Here is a 19,998-nt window from a genome sequence, read left to right on the forward strand (position 1 = left end):
TCTCTCCCCCCTGTTCCTCCTTCATCTCCCACTCTATGGTAAGTTTTCTATATTCTGTATTATTACGCACTTCCCTCATAGCCTCATGGAGCCCTATCTGGTTTTCTGACCTGTATCCATACTTACCCCAACCTAAATAAACATATCTAGCTATTAGACGCTAATACATACAGGACAACATTAGGTGTTTCTCTTTCTGAACCTTAATACATTAGAGTTCTAACTATACTTTAAGACATTTGAATACTTTAAGTTGTTTTTTGAGAACTTTCCTTCTCTTCAAATTCTGATTCGTTTTCTATCCTGGCATAGTTTAATTCCTTACTGTTTGGCTTTCTACAAAAAAGGTCAAAAGTGTTCAGACCTCTAGGTTATAGGGTTCTTGAAACTAAAAGTAGGAAAGCTGCAACGACCAACTCTCAACAATTCCATACCTAAAGCAAGACCTGGACAAGGGCAGTACCAGTTTACAGGCCAGTGTGGCCAAGGGAAACCTTACAAGGCCTCACTTCAAGCAAATACTTACTGCTGAGAAAGAGAATCAAAGACACTAGTACCCTTATTGGTTATTTTCTCATACTAAATGGTCAAGCCTGAAATATACACACATAGACAACGCTAAATGGACTGAGCATATTGTATTTATAAATTTATTCATTTACATATATAACACTAATAATGAGTGAAAAAGGGCATGAATTTGAGGGAATGGGGAAGGCATAGGAGGAGCTGGAGGGAGAAAGGATGCTATAAATATAGTATTCGTGTATGAAAGTTTTAAAATAAATTATTAAAAAGCTTTCAGAAACAATGTAGACAGATAAGGGAAAATTTTTAGATTAACATTTTCCCTCTTTGAAATATGGGTGGTGATTGTTAAAAGAAGAAACAGTGAGTTGTTTTTGTTAGGGAAGTATTAGGAAACAGGGACTGAGTGAAGAATTTAAAAGCTCTTGAGGGACTGAAGAAATTTTTCAGCGGTTATCTTAGGTTTTTACTGCTGTGAAGAGACACCATGACAAAGGCAGCTCTTATAAAGGACATTTGATTGTTAGGGCTGGCTGCTGGTTCTGAGGTGCCGTCCATTATCATCATGGCATAAAGCGTAGCAGCATCCAGGCCGACAGGCACTTGAAGAGCTGAGAGTTGTACATGGTGTTCAGAAGGCAAACTGGAGAAGACTTGCCTTCCAGGCAGCTAGAAAGAGGGTCTCTCAAAGCCCACCCCCACAGTGACATACTCCCTACGTACAAGGCCACAAGTCCTAATACTGCCACTCCCAGCCTGGTCTACAGAGTGAGTCCTAGGACTACACAGAGAAACCTGTCTCAGAAAGCTACAGGGGGGGAGGGGGAGGGAGAGAGAGAGAGAACGAGAGAACTCGATGCTCTTCCAAAAGATTCAGGTTCAATTCTCAGCACCCACATGATGACTCACAGCTGTGTGACCCCACTTCTTGAAGATCTAGTATCTTCTGGCCCTGTAGGTAGCTGACATGTATGCAGACAAAGCACTCGTAAAAAATGAAAGCTTTACAAAACTAAAAGCTATTGATGTGGTAGAATCTGAATTTAATGACTGATAAGGGAGGGGAAAGAAGAAAGTATCAAGAGGAACTTTTGAGTTCTGGCTTGAACAAATGGTTAGGTGAAGGTGTTGGCTTTTGTTTCAATGTAGAAATACCAACAATTTATCAGGTTGTTTGAGGGGGAATGTTGAGCTTTGATATGCTGAGTGATATATGCTACCTGATGCAGTAGCCTAATAAGAAATTAATTTTCTCAGGAATCTAATTGGTAGATTTCATCAAGAGATAACAGACAGACTAAGATTAGTGCTAGAACTATGGGCATGTGTGGGAGAGAGTAAGCAGCGAGGAGCACACCAGTCTAACTAAACCAGTCTGGGAAATGCACTAGGATAGGGGACAGGAGATGAACAATGGAAAAGCAGCAAAGATCAGAAAGGAACAATTGGGGGAGATGCAGGCCTGAAAGAGACAGAAGCAATTCATGGCAAGAAGGGTTGACAGACAGAATACAGAAGATAATTCAAAATGACCAGCAGAAAGAGAGTAATGACTTTAAAGAACAAAATTTTACTGGAGTAGAGGTTAAGTCCTGGCTACACTGAGCTGAGCTATGAATTCAATGGTAAGAATTTGAAGATGTATGTGTTCCTTGCTTAATGATCTGACTTCTGCTGCAGACTTGAGTATTTGCTCATGATTGTATCGTTTCTACTTTATCCACTTCTCAGATCTGCCATTCTCCCCAATGAAATGCTTAAGTTCAGCTTTCTGTATACACAAAATATTTACCTGGTTCTGATCCATTATTTTTGTTTTAGTAAAGAACTCATGCTCTTGTACAAGCCAGAAGCCAAGAGTCTTTGTTACTTTTGATATTTAATGTTTTAGCTCACTTGTTGTCATTCATATATGTGTATATATGAATATATTATTATTATTATTATATTTAAAATATACCTTATGTCTTGCCACATCTGCCACCAGTACCCTAAACCAGACTCCATTTCTTGTTGGCCCTCTCAGCTGCTGCCCTGCCTTCTCACTCTACCTCTCAGTTGGTTTATCTGGATCTACCATTGTCCTCTGGCTGTTTCTGCCCTGAGTATCCATAGTGGTCATTTTAAATGTATATCGTGGATGTATTAGTCATTTGTTGAAGGCAGCAGTAGTTCTTGTCCTCTCTAACACTGTGACCATTTAATACAGTACAGTTCTTCATGCTGGGGTGACCCCCAATCATAAAATTATTTTTGTTGCTGCTTCATAACTGTAGTTTTTCCACTGTAGTGGATCATATGTAAATATCTGATGTGTAGGATATCTGATATGCAAACCCTGTGAAATAATCATTTATCTCCCAAAGGGATTGCAACCCACAGGTTGAGAACTACTCGTTTAAGAGGGCCCTATCTGATCCACTCTACCTACATTCCAAACCTCCTCTCTTTAATGTGGTCCAGAATGCAATGGATTTCTCAGCACATATATAGCTCAGCCTTGTTTTTTTGGTTTTCTTTAGCTGTGTCCTTTTCCTGCAAAAACTTCTTTTCCTCCTATGTATTTATAGGGCTGGTTCCTTATGGTCATTCACTTTAAGTGTCATCTATTTTCAAGTGATGGCCCCTAAGTACATACCTGAAAGTACACCCATTATATCACTCATTTCCACTAAAGCACTTATTACATTTATGTAATAAGTATTATTACATATGGGATATGCTCTATTTACTCGTTTCCTTCTACCTGTACGAGCATATCTTGTTAAATATTTTAGCATTAGTACCTAATACACAATAAATATTCAGCAGTTAGTATTCAGAGGATATGGAAAATGGCTTATGCATCCTACTGTTGTTACTAAATCATGAGGTTCCCCTCCCATGCTATTAGCTAATTATCTGATATATGTAGCCCTTTTATATTAGTAAGATGCCATTTTTGATGTGGTTATATTATAATTTACTCAATCATTCCTCTATTTTTGGATATCTAAGTAATGTCTGTTTTGGTGTTTTCTTTGTTTGCAGTACTGGAAATTGAGCCTAGGTCCTTATACATGCTACGCAGGTACTCAGCAACTGAACTGTGCCTCCATTTTTGATACTGGAAGTACCTTATTCTTACATATAAATTGTTGTAGAGTTTTGTGATTATGTCCTTCGGATTTATTTTAGCAATAAAAATGGCTGCATAAGAATATTTCAGTGTTCTTTTATACATCTTTCTAAATTATTAGATGTAAAGAGACTTAGGAGAATCACCATGATATGGTGATGTGTTATAATGTATTTCCTTAATCCATGTATTCTTCCATTCACTTCAGTGACCACAACATGGCTTCTTTATAAACTTCAATATTCCCCTTACTCAAATTGACCAGAGCTCTTGCTTTCTACTTCATTGAGAACTATGTAATCCCAGTAGATAGCTGCCTCAGTTGACGTAGACTGTCCTTCCTTACTCTACAAATAGATGATCTGGCCATGGTTCTAAGAATTGAACAGAGTAAGATCCTCTTCTGTGCTGAGGCCTGTTCATCCAATCATCCTTACTCATGTAATAATCTATTTGACATTAACAGTTTTCTCCTGTGTGCTGAATAAATTGTGTTATCACATACTCATCCTTAACTTTTTAAAAGCTCTTATGCAAGAGCCTTTTTTACCTCTTGATGTTTTCATGGTTTTTGCTGTTGTATGAGGTTTAATAGGGGAGGGGTTGTTTGTTTATTTGGTTTTGGTACTAGGGAAACAACTAACCATTAGCTTCTGTGCCTAGTACCTTTCCTGCCCCCTCTTTCATTATTTGCAAACTCCTTTGAGAAGCTCATATTTTTATTAACTCTAATTCCGGCCTTCTTTAATTTTTTGTTGATTTTTTGTTTTGTTTGATTATACTTTACATCTCTCCCAACAGGGAAAAACCAAAAATGTTTGTACTGCTCATTTCCATCATCATTTCTTAACTCATATTTTATTAAAAACAACCAATAGTATTTGATAGAGTTCATTACCCCTTCCTTCAAATACTTTTTTGATCTAGCTTTTTGGAAATCACGTTCACCACTGTTCAAGCTGTTGTTTCCTTTTGTATGTCCAGCCTACATTGACTCCAGAAGTGAGTTCATCTAGTCTTCTAGCTTTATTTGCATGATGATAGATAAATCTAGCCTAGCCAGTCTACCTAAACTGAAGACTCCTGTTTTCAACTGTTCATTGATTCTGCTTGGGTGACCAAGGGGAAAAAATCAAACTTGAAACAGAGCGCCTTACATGCTATCCTCCAGTGCTGTGTTCCTGTGTTCCTGTAAGGCATTTTCTGTCATTCAGATAAAACAGCATTAAAATGGCATTATGTTTAACTTTCTTTCATACACATATCTTTCAAAAAATCTTTCAAAAGCACTTTTCAAAGGCACTTCAAGTCTTTAAAAGTTACTTAGAATCTGATCATTTCTTACCAAGTTCAGTGTACTTATCTCCCCGAAGGGCACCTTTATCTTATATTACTTACAGCAGACAATTTCAAATGGGCCTCTTTGTTTTGACTCTGTTCCCATAATGGTTTAGTTTTAGTTTAATTTTCTTTTCTTCCCCTGGGTGCTGGGAATCAAGGCCAACATCATTGCTCCTGTTAGACAAGCACTCCACCGCTGAACTACTGAGCTATATCCCTCAGTTCCATAAAAGTAATCCTAACACAGCAGCCAGGGAAGGCTTTTAAAGACAGAAGTCATAACTTGGCAGTGTTCTGCTCAGAACTGTCTTAATCTCTTCTCTCCAAATAAAAGCCGGAGTTTTAAAATGGCTCCAAAGCCATTTCTGATTTATTACTGGATTTCATTTCTGACTTCCCATTTTGTAGACTTTCTTCATTGTGTTGACCCCCACTCTGCCTCTACCTGAGTTTCTTCTCACTGGCATTTTTCTGCTTGCTGTGCTAAGTATCCATGACTTGATAGGCTTGCTCCCTTCCTCTATTAAGATAAAGAAGCCTTTTTATATTTCCATGTTTCCTCACATCTCACTACATTAAAAGTCTTTTCCAGGGTATGAAAATTTAAGAATTGGAATCTTAACTTTTTCTTTTTATCATTTTTAAATGTTTTAATTTTTGAGATTTATAATTGCATTATTCTCCCCTTCCCATTCTTCAAGTCATCTCATATACCTCTTACTCTCTTTCAAATTCATAGCCTTTCTTTTTTACTGTCATATATATTTTGTTTCTCTACCTGATACCTACTACTACCTCCCCCTCCTTCCCCCTAACACTTACTACTACCTCTCCCTCCCTCCCACTCCCCCCTCTCTGAGGCAGGATCGCACTATAGAAGCCTTAGTATGCCTTGAACTCAGAGATTACCCTGCCCTGCCTGCCTGCCTCTGCCTCCAAAGTGTTGAAAATAAAGGCATGTGCCACCCACCTCTTTATATATCTGCCACCTTTACCATTTTTTAATTGTCTTGCGTATTATCAGACTATGCTTGGAGTGTATGTTCCATTAGAACCCAAGGATTTCTTTGAGTTTACTACTAAATTCCCAGTGCCTAAAATGCTGCCTTACATTTGCTAGATGCTAGGCTTTTGAGTGACTGTGTTGAAAACCGTGTGTGTGTGTGTGTGTGTGTGTGTGTGTGTGTGTGTGTGTGTGTGTGTGTGTGTCTCACACCTTTAATCCCATGAGTTCCAAAATAGTCAGGGCTATCTGGGGGGAGGGGGAGCACTTACTGCTCTTGCAGAGAATGTAGGTTCAGTTTGCAGCCCCATTTGGCGGTTCACATGACTTTAGTTCCAGGGGATCTGATGACCTCTTGTGGTTCACACAGGTACCAGGCATGCATGCAGTGTACATGCATAGATGCAAGCACTCAGAAACATGCAGAATTTAAATGTTTAAGGAAGAAGAAAGATAGAGGCTGGTAAGATGGGTAAAAGGGCTTGCCCTAAGACCCACCGGGTAGAAGGAAGTGGTCCTCCACCCTTTAAGTGCAAAAAGGCACATGCACACCTATACTCATTCACATGCAAAATGTAATAAAGAAAAAAGGAAGAGGCCGGGGAGAGACAAGCAGACCCAGGATATGCCTCACTGCTAGAACAGGTGAGGCTCCTGGAAAAGCGACCTAGGTTCATATTTTACATATCAAAGGAGACTGATTTAGCCTCCAGGTTCTCCCAGCATCCTTCAGTCCATACCTGGCACACCCTGCCCTAACCCTGAACTATCTAACCCTGAACTATCCAACCCAGGGGCTGGGCTGAGAGAAAGCCTTTTTTATATAAGTTATTATTTTCCACTTTAATTCTGTATTCACATACAGGTGTTTCTTGTATAAGAATTTTTAATTAGTTAAAATGAAGAAAACGGGCATCAAACCAACAAAATCCCTTGAATATATTACAGGAGAAAATGCTTCAATCAAGGAGGCAATTATTTTGGGACAGCAATAGATATATATATGAGTGAGAGGCAAACCTGTAGTATATGCCTGCTCCCAACTATTCAGCTATTCAGGAGGCTCGGGCAGATGAATTGAGAGTTCAAGGCCACCCTGGGTAACTTAAGAAGAACCCATGTCAAAATAAAAATTCTAATCAAGTAGGAATATAGATCAATAATTTAAACAACTAAACTACAAATTTAATCGATATTGAAATACCCGAAATGAAACCATTAAAAATCACAAGAAATTAGCTTGAGATAAGGTGATGTTTAAAGCACAGTAAAATAGACATTTTTTAAAAGCTATAAGCACATATAAAATAGTAATCAACAATATAGAAACATTTATATTACATGTAATAAATACATAGCCATTTCATAAGAAAAAGTCCAAAAAGGTAGAATACATGCAAAATACTCAGAAAAATTGTAAAAGTACCTTATGTAATGTAAAAGCTAATAGGGTTAATTATAATTTTCCTTTTTATTAAATATTTTTTCTGTTATGTATTTTATCATATTTTCCTCTTCCCCAACTACTGAGATACCTCCCCACCCAACTACCTGCCCAAATTATGTTCTCTCTATCTTAAAAAGAAACATGAGACAAAGAAATCCATAAAAGCATTATTTTTCTGCATGTAAATAATATACTTCAATTATTTCCACTCCCTGTTGCCCTAGCTTTTCTTTCTCAGTCCTTCTGCTGGTCCCTCCACCAAAACGCCTTTCTTTTACTTTTATGTCTTTAAATACAAATCTAGATTCTACTTTTGAAAGAAAATATATGTTATTTATCTTTCTGAGTCTGGCTTATTAAAATTACCATGATGATTCACACTTCTGTCCACTTTTGTGCAAATGTCACAATTATATCCTTTATGACTGAACTGTACTGTGTATGTGAGAAATATAACATTTTCTTTGTCCATGTATCTATGGTTGGGTATCTAAAGTGATTCCATAATTTGGCTGTTGTAAATGGTGCCATCGTAAACAGTCTTGCATGTTGGTTTTGAATATATACCCAGAAGAAGTAAAATCAGATCATATGCTAATTCTATTTTTAACTTTTCAGGAACTTTTATATTGATTCCTAAAAGGCTAGGGTACCTTAGTCCCACCAACAGTATATAAGAGTTCCTTTTTCCCATATACATACCAGAATATTCAGTCTCCCTTTTAGTCAAAAAAATTCAATGAAGTATTATTTTTATTTTATTGAAAGTATTTTATATAATCTATATCCTGATTATGGATTCCCCTCACCCAACCCATCCCAGTCCCTTCCTTCTTCAATCTGGATCTACTCCCTTTCTGTCTCATTAGAAAACAAGCAAGCATCTAAGGAATACTAGTAAAATAAGATAAACCTAAAAACAGGCAATTTGGAATAGAACTAACCAAGAGAAAAAAAAAAACAAGAAAAAGAAAAAGCACAACAACTCATACAGTCACACATACAGATACATTAAAAACAAAACTGGAAGCTATAATATATATGCAAAGAACCAGTAAAGGATTAAAAATTAAATTATGAGACAGGGAACCGCTAAAGATACCATCTAGTTCTTTTTGTGTTGGCAAGTGGTTATCAATTGGAAGCAGCTTCTGGTTGGGGATAGAGGCATGTGTCCACGTCTCTCAGCTTTAGAAACTCTTCTGGTATAGATCCGTGCCAGCCTTATGTTTGCTGTCACAGTCTCTGTGAGTTCATATATACATTAGTCCTGTTCTGTTCAGAGGACCTTGTTTTCTTGCTGTCCTCAGTCCTCCCCTGCTCTTGTATTCTTTCTGCCTCCCCTTCAGGCAGAGTTCCCTGAACTAAGGAAAGGGATTTGATAGAGACATCACATTTAGCACTGAGTGGTCAAGGTCTTTCCCATTCCCTGCACATTGTCTGGCTTAGTTTTCCTCTATTTGTTCCCATCTCTTGCAGGAGGAAGCTTCTTTGATGATGACTGAGCAACACATTGATCCATGAATATGGCAGAATGTCATTTTGAGACATTTTATTGTCCCAAAATTCCTGAGACATTCCTTTAGTACAGTGGTTCTCAATGTGTGAGTTGAGATCCCTTCAGGGGTTGCATATCAGATACCCAGTATATCAGATATTTACACTACAACTCATTACAATAGGAAAATTACAGTTATGAAGACTCAATAAAATAATTGGGGTTACCATACAATGAGGAACTGTATTAAAGGGTTGCAGTATTAGAAAGGTTGGGAACTACTGCTTTAGTAAAACAGTAGTATTTAATTTAATTAATTTATTTATTTACTTACTTACTTACTTTTCCACTCCATATTTTATTCCTATCCCAGTCCATTCTCTGACTGTTCTACATCCCATGCCTCTTCCCATCATTCCCCATCTCCATGATGATGTCCCCAGTAGTATTTCATTTTCTGCTAGGTCTCTGGTCTACTCTCAGGTTCTTAGCCACCCAAACACTGCCAGCTATAGATTTTATCCATGGAAAAGTACTACATTTTACTTCTTAGATCATGATGAACTATAATAACAATATCTTATGTTGATTACTTTACCTGTGAGTAAAATAAGAGCACTATTCTATAAATAACATCGGTATGACGCAGCCCTTACAAATGATGATGTAGCTTTGTTTTCAACTTCAAGGGATATTTGTTACATGAGAGCGAACAAGACAGAAAACAGTGCATTCTTGACACTTTTTGTTATAAACTATGTAGTAATAAATGTGTTTATATTCTGGGATAGTGTGTATAAAAAATTACAGTGAAATTGGCATGGAGATATGATTAGGATCAATTTTTAACTTTTACTTTCTTTCTATTATATTTTTTAGTCAAGGTCTCATTAAGTAGCAGGGGTATTTGCTATGTAGACAAGGCCGGCCTCAAATTCAGACTCAGCTTGTCTCTGCCTTTGATTGCTGGAATTAAAAGTATGTGCCATATGCAGAATATTCTAATATCTTAAACTTAATACATGCATATTTTCTAATTGTGAGATTAAAAGAAAATAGGATTGTACATTATGCCTTTACTATTTTAATCATAATTAGCTCTCAAAAGGCTAATTAAAAACTTTTACAAATTATAGTTAATTTGGTGTCATTTATGTTTTTAAAATACCCGTTCTTTTGCTCTTTGTCTTCACTGATGTCTTAGTTTGTTATTTTTTTCCAACACTATTTTACTTCTGTTTAAAACAGGCCATTCAGAAGGGCAATACAGAAGTTGCCAGAATACATGCTGAAAATGCAATCCGTCAGAAAAACCAGGCAATCAATTTCTTGAGAATGAGTGCTAGGGTTGATGCTGTGGCAGCCAGAGTTCAAACTGCTGTAACAATGGGCAAGGTAAGACTAACACTGTCAAAGTAACGCTTGATGGGATTTAAGGAGAGTAAGACGACTTACACAAACCACAAGTCTGTGTCCATTACAAGGTATTAGAGGGTGGAAATGAAGGACTTTGTGGAAAAAGTGTCCTTAATGAGGAAAATGAATTTGGCAGTGGACTTTTCAACCATGTCATTAGCTGTTTACTAAGGAAATGTCAATAATATAAAATATTACCTAGACTAACATGCATAATGTGGTTTTACTGTGAAAGAAGTTAGTTATAGACAAGCTTCCTAAGTTGGTATAGAATGGTATGTTTAGAAAATTACCAGTTTACATGTTGCTCAATCAGTTTTGTATTCCACATAGGTGACAAAATCCATGGCAGGTGTAGTTAAATCTATGGATGCTACACTGAGGAGTATGAACCTGGAGAAGGTAAACTATAAAGAAGTGCTATTTTCACTTGATGTTCAGCTAGCATCTGTTCGGGATACATTTTTCTTACGACCATATCTTTATAGATTTCTGCCTTGATGGACAAATTCGAACATCAGTTTGAAACATTGGATGTTCAGACCCAGCAAATGGAAGATACAATGAGTAGCACTACTACCCTCACAACGCCACAGGTAAGACTGACAGGTTGACTTCCAGCAGTTTCTTAAAGATGAATCGATCTGGCCATAGTTACACATGCTTGCTATCATAGTACTTGGGAGCTGAGGCAAGATTTCTAAGAGGTTGTGACCAGCCTGTGCCATGGAGTAAATTCCAGGCCAGCCTGGGTTATATAGTGGCAACCACTCTCAAAACACAAATCACCCACATTAAAATAGAATGGCTTTATGAATATAAATCATCTCCTTACCTTATACAAGCAAAACGTATCCCAAGTACGGGTAGGAAGCTTGCTAGTGCTCTGCCCTCAGATTGTTAAGAATGTTTTGGAGGATAATGTTACCTAGCACCTAGTATGGTTTGGAATTCTGGTAATTTTATTAGATCACACATGTAGAATCTAGAGCCTGTTTCCACATGCTGGCTAATGCTCTTACCTTATTAATAAAATTTAACAGGTATATAATATTTGGGTAGTATGAGATTTTGATACATATATTGTTTAATGTTTAAATCAGTATCCATATATCTACTCAAACATTTGATATTTTGAATGATTTAAAAATGGAAAATACTTTCCTCTAGTGTTTAGAAATATACATTATCATTTCCATAGTTACTCTTTTGCCCAGCAGCACACCAGAACTTGTTGCTCCCATCCAACTGTTATTTATTACTAATTTATCAACCTTTCTATAACCCAATCTTCATTACCCTCTGATAACCACAGTCATACCCTCAGTTTGTATATATAATTGATATTACAGAGTACCTGTCTTTTTTCTGCCTAGATAATTCCACTTAGCATTTTGTTTCACCTATATTGTCACAAATGGTAGACTTTTGTTCTTTAGGGGGAGTAAAGAGTATTCTGTATGTAGTGTATGCTCTTTTTCTGTATTCATTGGTTGATAGACATCTAAGATATTTCTATTCCATGGCTCTTGTGAATGTTATTGCAATGAATGTGAGAGTACACCTATGTCTCTTTAACATATTTTCATTTCCTTGGAATGTATAATTTATTGTGAGATTACTCAGTCAAATTGTAGTTTAATATTTTAAGGAATGATTATACAGTTTTCCATTTTAGCCATACATTTCACCAGTGGTGTATATAAGTCTCCTTTTCTCTACATTTTCCTTATTAAGGTATAGTATATCATGTCAAGATGATTTTATAATTAGCCATATTTCAGAAACACAAGTAAATTGAAAAGATGACTTGGATTAATAAATAAAGGTATTTGAATTTCCAGTCCTGCTCTGCTGCTAACCAACTTTGAGAACTAGATTAAAATACTACCCTGAGAGGATAAGTCTAATCCTGTAGAGACCTGATGCCCCCCCCGGGGGGGGGCGTGATCTCTCAGAGGTGAAGGGGAGGGTGAAGGGAAGGAACTCTACGAGGGGCAGCATTTAGGAATATAAATAAATAAATAAATAAATAAATAAATAAATAAATCTTTTAAAAATCACTACTCTAAAGTTCTGAGGATATAGGTAAGTTGGTAAAATGCAGGTATAGCCTATACAATTTCTGAACATTATTCTTTGATAGTCAGTTATCTGTTAGGAAGTGTTTTATTGCATTAGAGAGTTGAGATGTCAACTTGGTTTGGTGGTTTCATGCACTTTGTGTATGTGCTCAAATGTGGATTGCTGAAGCATGAAGTTCATCTACATTAGCTTTTTATTTAATTTAATATCATCTATTTATTTATTCTTCTTTTATACCTTACATCCTGACCAGAGTTTCCCCTCCCTCCACTTCACCTAGATGCTCCACCCTCCCTCCCCTCTCCCCTAGTTCCACTCTTCCTCTGTTTCCCTTCAGAAAGGAATAGGTCAAGGGATATCAATCTAATACAGCATAACAAATTACAATAAGACTAGGAACCTCCCCTCATACCAAGACTGGACAAGGCACTCCAGTAAGAAGAAAAGGATCCCAAGAGCAGGCAAAAGAGACAGCCCCTACTCCCACTGTTTAGGAGTCCCACATGAGCACCAAGCTTCACAACCATAACATATATGCAGTATACTTGTATTCATTGTATAAAATGAATGTCATTATGACATTTTCATTCATATTTCTCTCATAGTTGCCCCTGTTTACCCCTTCTGCTAAACCTCTAGTTAAATACATCTTCCTTCCAATTTCTTCTTTTTTATAACTTTTAAATTCTAAATTCTTTATAGAAGGAAAATGGCATATGTATCTTTTTTAGTCTTCCATCTAACAGAGTGATATCCATTTCCATTGATTTCCCTGAGAATTAGAATAATTTTCTTTTTTATGTTTGAAAATTCTCTATTGTGTATATTTACTGTATTTCCATTGTTCACCCATCTGTTGGCGAAAATAGAGGCACAGCTATTTTGGATGATGCTGAAATGGATATTCCAGTATTTATGTTGTATGCTGACTTAAATACCTTGAAGTTACCCAGAGTGGTATAACTGTGCTAATTGTATTTTAGGGTTATTGTTTCCATTTTTAAGGACTCTCCACAATGGACTCTATTATTATAGTGCTAAAAGCTATAATAAATAATCAAAAGTTTGGTAAGGTGAAACATGTCCAGTCAAAGCACCATGAGACAAAATATATATATAAATAAATAATATGTAAAATATAATAAAACCATTAATTTAATTTAAAGTTGGCCATCTACTGCTAGGTATCTGTTAGAGAAAACTAATTTTTCCTTTGCAAACTGTTGTCAATTGGAGATAGCTTCTTGATTAGGGGATGGGAGATCATGTCCACTTCCTCCTTTCAGTGCTCGAACCCTATCTGGCTTGGACCTTGCGCATGCTGCTACCGTCTCTGTGAGTTCAAATGTGTCAGTCATTTTATATTTGGAAGGCATTGTTTTCTTGGTGTCCTTCATCCCCTCTGGCTCTTATAGTCTTTCAGCCTCCTCGTCTACATAGTTCCTTGATCCTTGCTTTGAGAGTTTGACAAAACATCCCATTTATCACTGGGTATTCCAAAGTTTCTCACTCTCTGCACATTGTCCAGTTTTGAGTGTTTATATTTGTTCCCATCTGCTGTGAGTGGAAGCTTCTATAATGATGGCTGAGCAAGGCACTGATCTATGGATATAGCAGAATAGTATTAGGAGTCATATTACTATGTTCCTTTACAAGAATAATAGATTTTCTTTTCCCCTATGCCCATGGCCTATCTGAGCAGTGTCAGGCATTAGTTGCATCAAGAATGGGTCTTAAATAACATTGTAGATCAAATATTTTATAGCTGAGTTGGTGTTTATTTGTCTCCTCTGGGATAATTCACAGAACCTTCCAGTACGATGAACCCTAGTCAGTAGAGGTGAAGGCTCTAGGTAGGTACCTGCTCAGCTTCTCCATGTTCCATGAGGTATATAGGTATGGTCTTCTGCTAAAGGGCCTTATCATAAGGTCATAGAAAGCAATCAGTAGCCTTATCAATAGCCTGGGATATTGGGGGTTTCCATGGAAGCCCTTTAGCCAGCAACTCTATTATATGTAACCCATTTCTGACACTGGAGGTTTCATTTGGTCCTGATAGATGTCTAGTTGGTTTTATGTCGCTTAGTTTGTGATTTCATTTAGATTTCTTTCATATATGTATATACAAGACGCTTCTGTATAGTAGATTTCCATATGACCCCCAAAATGGCCATTACTGTTAGTTGGTCCTCATGCTAGTCCCTCCCTTACCCCTCTCTTCCCTTTTTAGTCCTGGTATCTTTGGAATTTTTATCATGAATCAGTGCTGAACTTTGTCAAGGCATTTTCTGTATCTCTGTTGGTTTTCATGTAATTTATTTTAAATCTTTTTATTAGTTATATTTCTTTACTTACATTTCAAATGTTATTCCTTTTCCCAGTTTCCTGTCCATAAGCCTCCCATCCCCACCCCCTCCCCCATACGGGTGTTCCCCACATCCACCCCCTGACTGCCCCCCACACACACACACACATTCCTCTCCACTGGGGTCCAACCTTGTCAGAATTTTATAGTCCATAATTTGTGTGTTGTTACATTTGTTGATTTGTATATGTTGAGCTATCCGTGTCATCTCTGGAATGAACCTCACTTGTTTATGGTATCCAGTCTCTTTAATATGTTACTGAGTTTCATGAGTCATTGACCACATTTAGCTTTCTGTGTATGTCCTTGGTAGGTTCTTCCTCACCTGAGAGCTCCACCGAGATTTTTTTCATCCTGGGGTAGTTAATGTCTAGGCCACAAGTTGGCCCCAAGTACACAGGAAATGGGAAAAGCAAACAACACAGAAGTCTATACTGGACGGGGAGAACCAAGGGAGCCGAGCAGTTTGCCTGCATGTCTCAGTGCGTCATAGCCATGCAGGGGTTAATTATCCTGTGACAGATGAGTCTGGAAGTCAAGATTTACTGAACTTCCCCAGAGCTCTGATTCCTTTATGGTAGCAAAAAAAAAAAAAACACAGAAGAGAACTAGTCTGAGTTCCTTAGCCATGGACTCAGGCCTATCAGTGTCCACTGTTACCTTGTTACCTTGAAGGCGTTTACCCACAGCATAAAGGTGGGCCTGCAGCCACTGTGCCCTTCATAGGCCATGCCTTTTACACAGTGTTTCAAGTATTCCTGAATTGTGATTTTCCCATTTTCAGATCTCCCTAGAATAGCTCAGTCTCAAGCAATAGCCTCTTACTCATTTTTAAGAGGCCTTCTTTTTACAATGCCTGTGGTAATTTACAATCTCACCAACCGTTTCTTCACCCACAACAGTATTTAGAATTTTGTATATGAGCCATTCTTACTTGGTTATGCTAATACCCTATTCTCATTTTGATTTGCTTTTTTACTCTGGTGATGTTGAGGGGTTTTTTTTTTTTTTTCATATACCTATTAGAGAATTGTGTCTTCTATTGAAAAATGTCTGTTTAGATCTATTCCCCATTTTATTTGATTTATTTGGGGTTATTGTATTTTAGGAGTTTCTGGCATCTTCTAGTAGGGATTAGCAAGCAGCTAACATACTTTATGCTATACTTCATATTGTCTTCACTTTGCCAATTGTTTCCTGTAGACATTTTCAGTATGGTAGGATTCTCTATGTCCTTTTTTCTGTGCTTTGGATATCATCCAAAAATATTCAATTATTGTCCCTGTGTTTTCAAGTATTCTCAGGGCTTCATGTCTTATGTTTATGTTTTTGTTCTTCCTTGAGTTACCTTCATATGACGTGAAAGTAGACCACATTTTAGTATTATGAATGGAGCTTTCTTAGCATCATAGATGGAAATGGCTGACAATTCTCCAGCACATCTGTCCAAAAACTCTTTTATCTATAGTAGTGGCATGGGTTTATTTCTGTATACCTACTCTGTCCCATTGGTCTGTCTTTCGTTAGGCCAGTACCTTATGCTACTTTGGTTACTAGGTTTCTGTAGTATATCTTGCAGTCAGATGCTGCTTTCATTCTAGCTCTGATCTTTTTATACATTACATCTTTGACTATATGTGTTGTTTTGCATATTGGTTTGGATTTCAGGATCTTCTACCTAGTTCTATGAATACAGCCACTCCAATTTTGATGAGAATTGCTACAGAATGATTGTTCCTCCCCCTCTATGTAAAATCCCTCTCTATCTTTACTTTTTAATGATGTATATATTAGAATAATTATAGCATTGCAATTAAACCATACAGCAGTGCTTAAATTTTTTCCTTGGCTTAGGCGATGGCTCAGTGCCTAAGAGCACTTTATATACAAGCATGAGGACTTGCATTTAGACCTCCTGAACAAGTGTAAAAATTTGGCCATGGCACAGAGCATACCTATAATCGTAGGTATGTTATAACCCCAGTAGACAGAGACAAGAAAGATTGCTGGGGTTTGCTGACCACCAGTCCAATTCTAGGTTCAGTGAGAAACCCTGGTTCAAGTGAATAAGCAGGAGAGTTGCACAGTAGAGCATATGGTACCCTTCTCTGCTTTGTAACTGTGTGCAAGTACACGTGTGCCTCCCCCATGTTCCTAGCAAGTATCAGCACAGGTAACACACAAAGTGCTTTCCTTCTTTTATCTCCTTCCTGTCCTCTCCTAGAACTTATCTGTTTCTCCTCAGTGACTCAGTAACATTCAAAACAATATAAGCAGGTGTTGACTTTTGCAATATTATTGATCAGAATTGGGTAAATGAAAATATACATATCCTATAACCAAGGAGTTACCCTTCTAAGCTCATGGACCAAGAAGTTCCTTCATGTTCCAAGAAGACCAGTGAAGCAAACATCTGCACATACACGTGGATATTTATTTAATCATTGAATGTGATAGAAATTAAGAAAAAAAGAAGTGTTCAGAAATTGAGAATATATACTAAATTTAGTATATTTATATATTACAAGTGTCCATCAAAGAGTTATATTGAATAAACTCAATTCTAGATACCAATTAAATTAAATTTCTAAGGTTAAGGAATGTAAGTTGTAGAGTAATACAATACTCAAAATCTCAGGACACAGTACTTCTTTAGTACTATGTTTATATGTTTTTATTATTTTCTGAATATTTTCTACATTTTATAAAACATTTTTGAATGAGTTCAAAAAAACCAAAGAAAGTTTCCAACAGTAAGATTAGTCGTTTCCTTTAAACCATACACTTTATTCCTGGTAGAACTATTACCACACTTTAGAATTTCTTATTGAATGCTCAACACATTTTTAATAATTGCTTAAAAATGAGAAGCAATTTTTGATTAAACAGACTATATTTCTTGAGAACACTTCTAATGTAGTAAATGTGTCAGTATAAGAAGAGTTGTGATGGTATGCACCTGAAAGCCCAGGACTCAGAAGCTTGAAGCCAGTGAACTTCAAGTTTCAGGAACTCCAGAGTACACTAAGTTACATAGTGAAGCCCTGTGTCAAGAAAGCAACAGTAACAAAGAAACCAGAAATCTACCTGAGATTGATACCAAGATCCCTAGTAGACATCAAAGGCCAATGACGCTCTCTTTCCCTATTTTATAGTTCTAGCATCTGCATATATCATAAATAAATCTCATATAATTTTGATTGCCTCTTAATTACAAGGAATGCCTAGCACAATGTAAGTTCTGAATTGTAAGAAATCGTTCCCATCAGTAAAGAAATTTATATTTGCACCTCAGCCTCAGCCACTAGGAACCCTAGAGAAGCTCATCCCAGACCTTTTACCTCTGACCCTCAGGAGAAAAGTGGTTTTAACCCAGAATTGAACTGTAAACTACAAAAGGTTTTTTTGGGGAAACAGACCATGACAGGCCTGGTCGATTATGTTACTAAATTAAAGTGAAAGACAGTAAACTGCTTTTCTTTCAGTTTTATTTTATCTTTGCTGTTTTTGCTATTTATTTGTGGCTTAGAAATGTAAAATCAATTGTTAAGATTTGTTCTGCATAAATATTTATCTCCTGTAAAAATAAAATAAAAAGTTTAACATTTAGTAAGTTGCTCTCTGAAATGGTGTAGCGCCCTCTTGTGGCAAAAATATTTTTTAAGATTTGTTTTAAAAGTTTTGTACCGCAAGGAGTTTGTGTACGTGTGTGTGTGTGTGTGTGTGTGTGTGTGTGTGTGTGTTGTTTGTTTTATTTTACAAAAGATTTATTATTTTAATTATGTGTCGGTGAGGAAACTGTACTAGTGACATGTTCCTATGGAAGACAGAGGCATTATATTCCCCAGGTTTGGGAGTTAAAGGTAGTTGTGAGCCTCTGGACATGGTTACTAGGAACTGAACTGATGAACCTTCTCTCTAGCTCCGATTTTAAACATTGAAGATCAGTTTCTCAAGCCAAGCCAAACTCTAGAAAGCCATCTCAAAACTGATACTACAAAAGTATTCACTTTTTTTTTTCATTTTAGAACCAAGTGGATATGCTGCTTCAGGAAATGGCAGATGAAGCTGGGTAAGATGTTGCTATTCAAGTCTTTTTGTTAAAGTCTTGATTTGATATTTAGAGGTTCTAAATGTTGATAATAGGAGTTAGGGTGGTGCTGAGTTTCTACATAGTATATGTGAGGCCCTGGACTGAAGAAGCATAAGCATTCCTAAAAATTTGCTATGGATTGAAAAATTTGTCTTTAAACCCATTTGTTCAACTTAGAGTTTTGATTTTTATAGAGGTAGTGTTTCAAGGGCTTTTAATAGTTACCCCTTTTCTAGCCATTCATATACACACAAATGTGTTTTCAAACCATAATGACATCATCTCCAGCAAGTCTCTTGAGATAGATCTATTCAGAGTGTGATGGCATCAATGGGAAGGGAAGCCCTTAGTCCTGTGAAGGCTTGATGTCCCAGTGTAGGGGAATGGTAGGGTGGGGAGGTGGGAGGGAGTGGGTGGGTAGGAGAGCACCCTCAGAGAAGCACTATAAAAGGTTATAGTGCTCAAATTTGCAGTGCCTATATTATTATTATAAAATGCTATATTAATATTCATTTATTCTGATTATTTTAATTTTATCTTTAGCCTTTGATCTCAATATGGAGCTACCAGGGTCAAATAGGGTCTGTTGGTGCAAGTGTTGCTTCTACAGAGCAGGTAGAGGTCAAATTTTATTTTAATTCGTGTACTTGGTTTATATTTAAATTTAGGAAATGTACATTTATATGTAACATTTATTTTCATATAAGAAAAAATATTCACCTTTTTTATAAGGAGTATTTACTATGACACATCATTATAAATGAAGAAAATATGCGAAGCCCTTAGCACTGTAATGGTGGGCATTTTCAAATTGCATGCATATTTAATTTTTTATATTGTTTTGCTAACCTTCATACTGCTCTAAGTTCAGGTTTTTTTTGAGCCATTCAAAAAAACTAAATGCCTAACATTTATATAAGGTTTATAAGGCTTTAAATTGTATTTAAAATGGAAAGGGATTAAAATTTTATAGATAATATTTGCTACAGCCTTCGATAATTTGTAAATTTTGCTTCCTCTAGGATGAACTGTCACAGAGGCTTGCTCGTCTTCGTGATCAAGTGTAACTCAAATAACTGGTGCTTCTGTTTCCTCCACATATTT

General features: G+C 36.7%; 1 protein-coding gene across 1 annotated transcript in view; it reads left to right on the forward strand.

The window, feature by feature from the left end:
• Positions 1-19,270, forward strand: part of LOC116888445 (charged multivesicular body protein 1b-2) — a 39,772-nt gene extending 20,502 nt beyond the window's left edge. The window contains exons 3-6 of the mRNA XM_032889720.1: positions 10,184-10,330; positions 10,685-10,753; positions 10,840-10,947; positions 18,830-19,270. Coding sequence (XP_032745611.1) covers positions 10,184-10,330; positions 10,685-10,753; positions 10,840-10,947; positions 18,830-18,877 — 372 coding nt within the window. The 3' untranslated portion in view covers positions 18,878-19,270. The remainder of the gene's footprint in view (positions 1-10,183; positions 10,331-10,684; positions 10,754-10,839; positions 10,948-18,829) is intronic.
• Positions 19,271-19,998: the final 728 nt, after the last annotated feature.

Source organism: Rattus rattus, chromosome X (genome assembly GCF_011064425.1).
Source record: "Rattus rattus isolate New Zealand chromosome X, Rrattus_CSIRO_v1, whole genome shotgun sequence".
Lineage (NCBI taxonomy): Eukaryota > Metazoa > Chordata > Mammalia > Rodentia > Muridae > Rattus > Rattus rattus.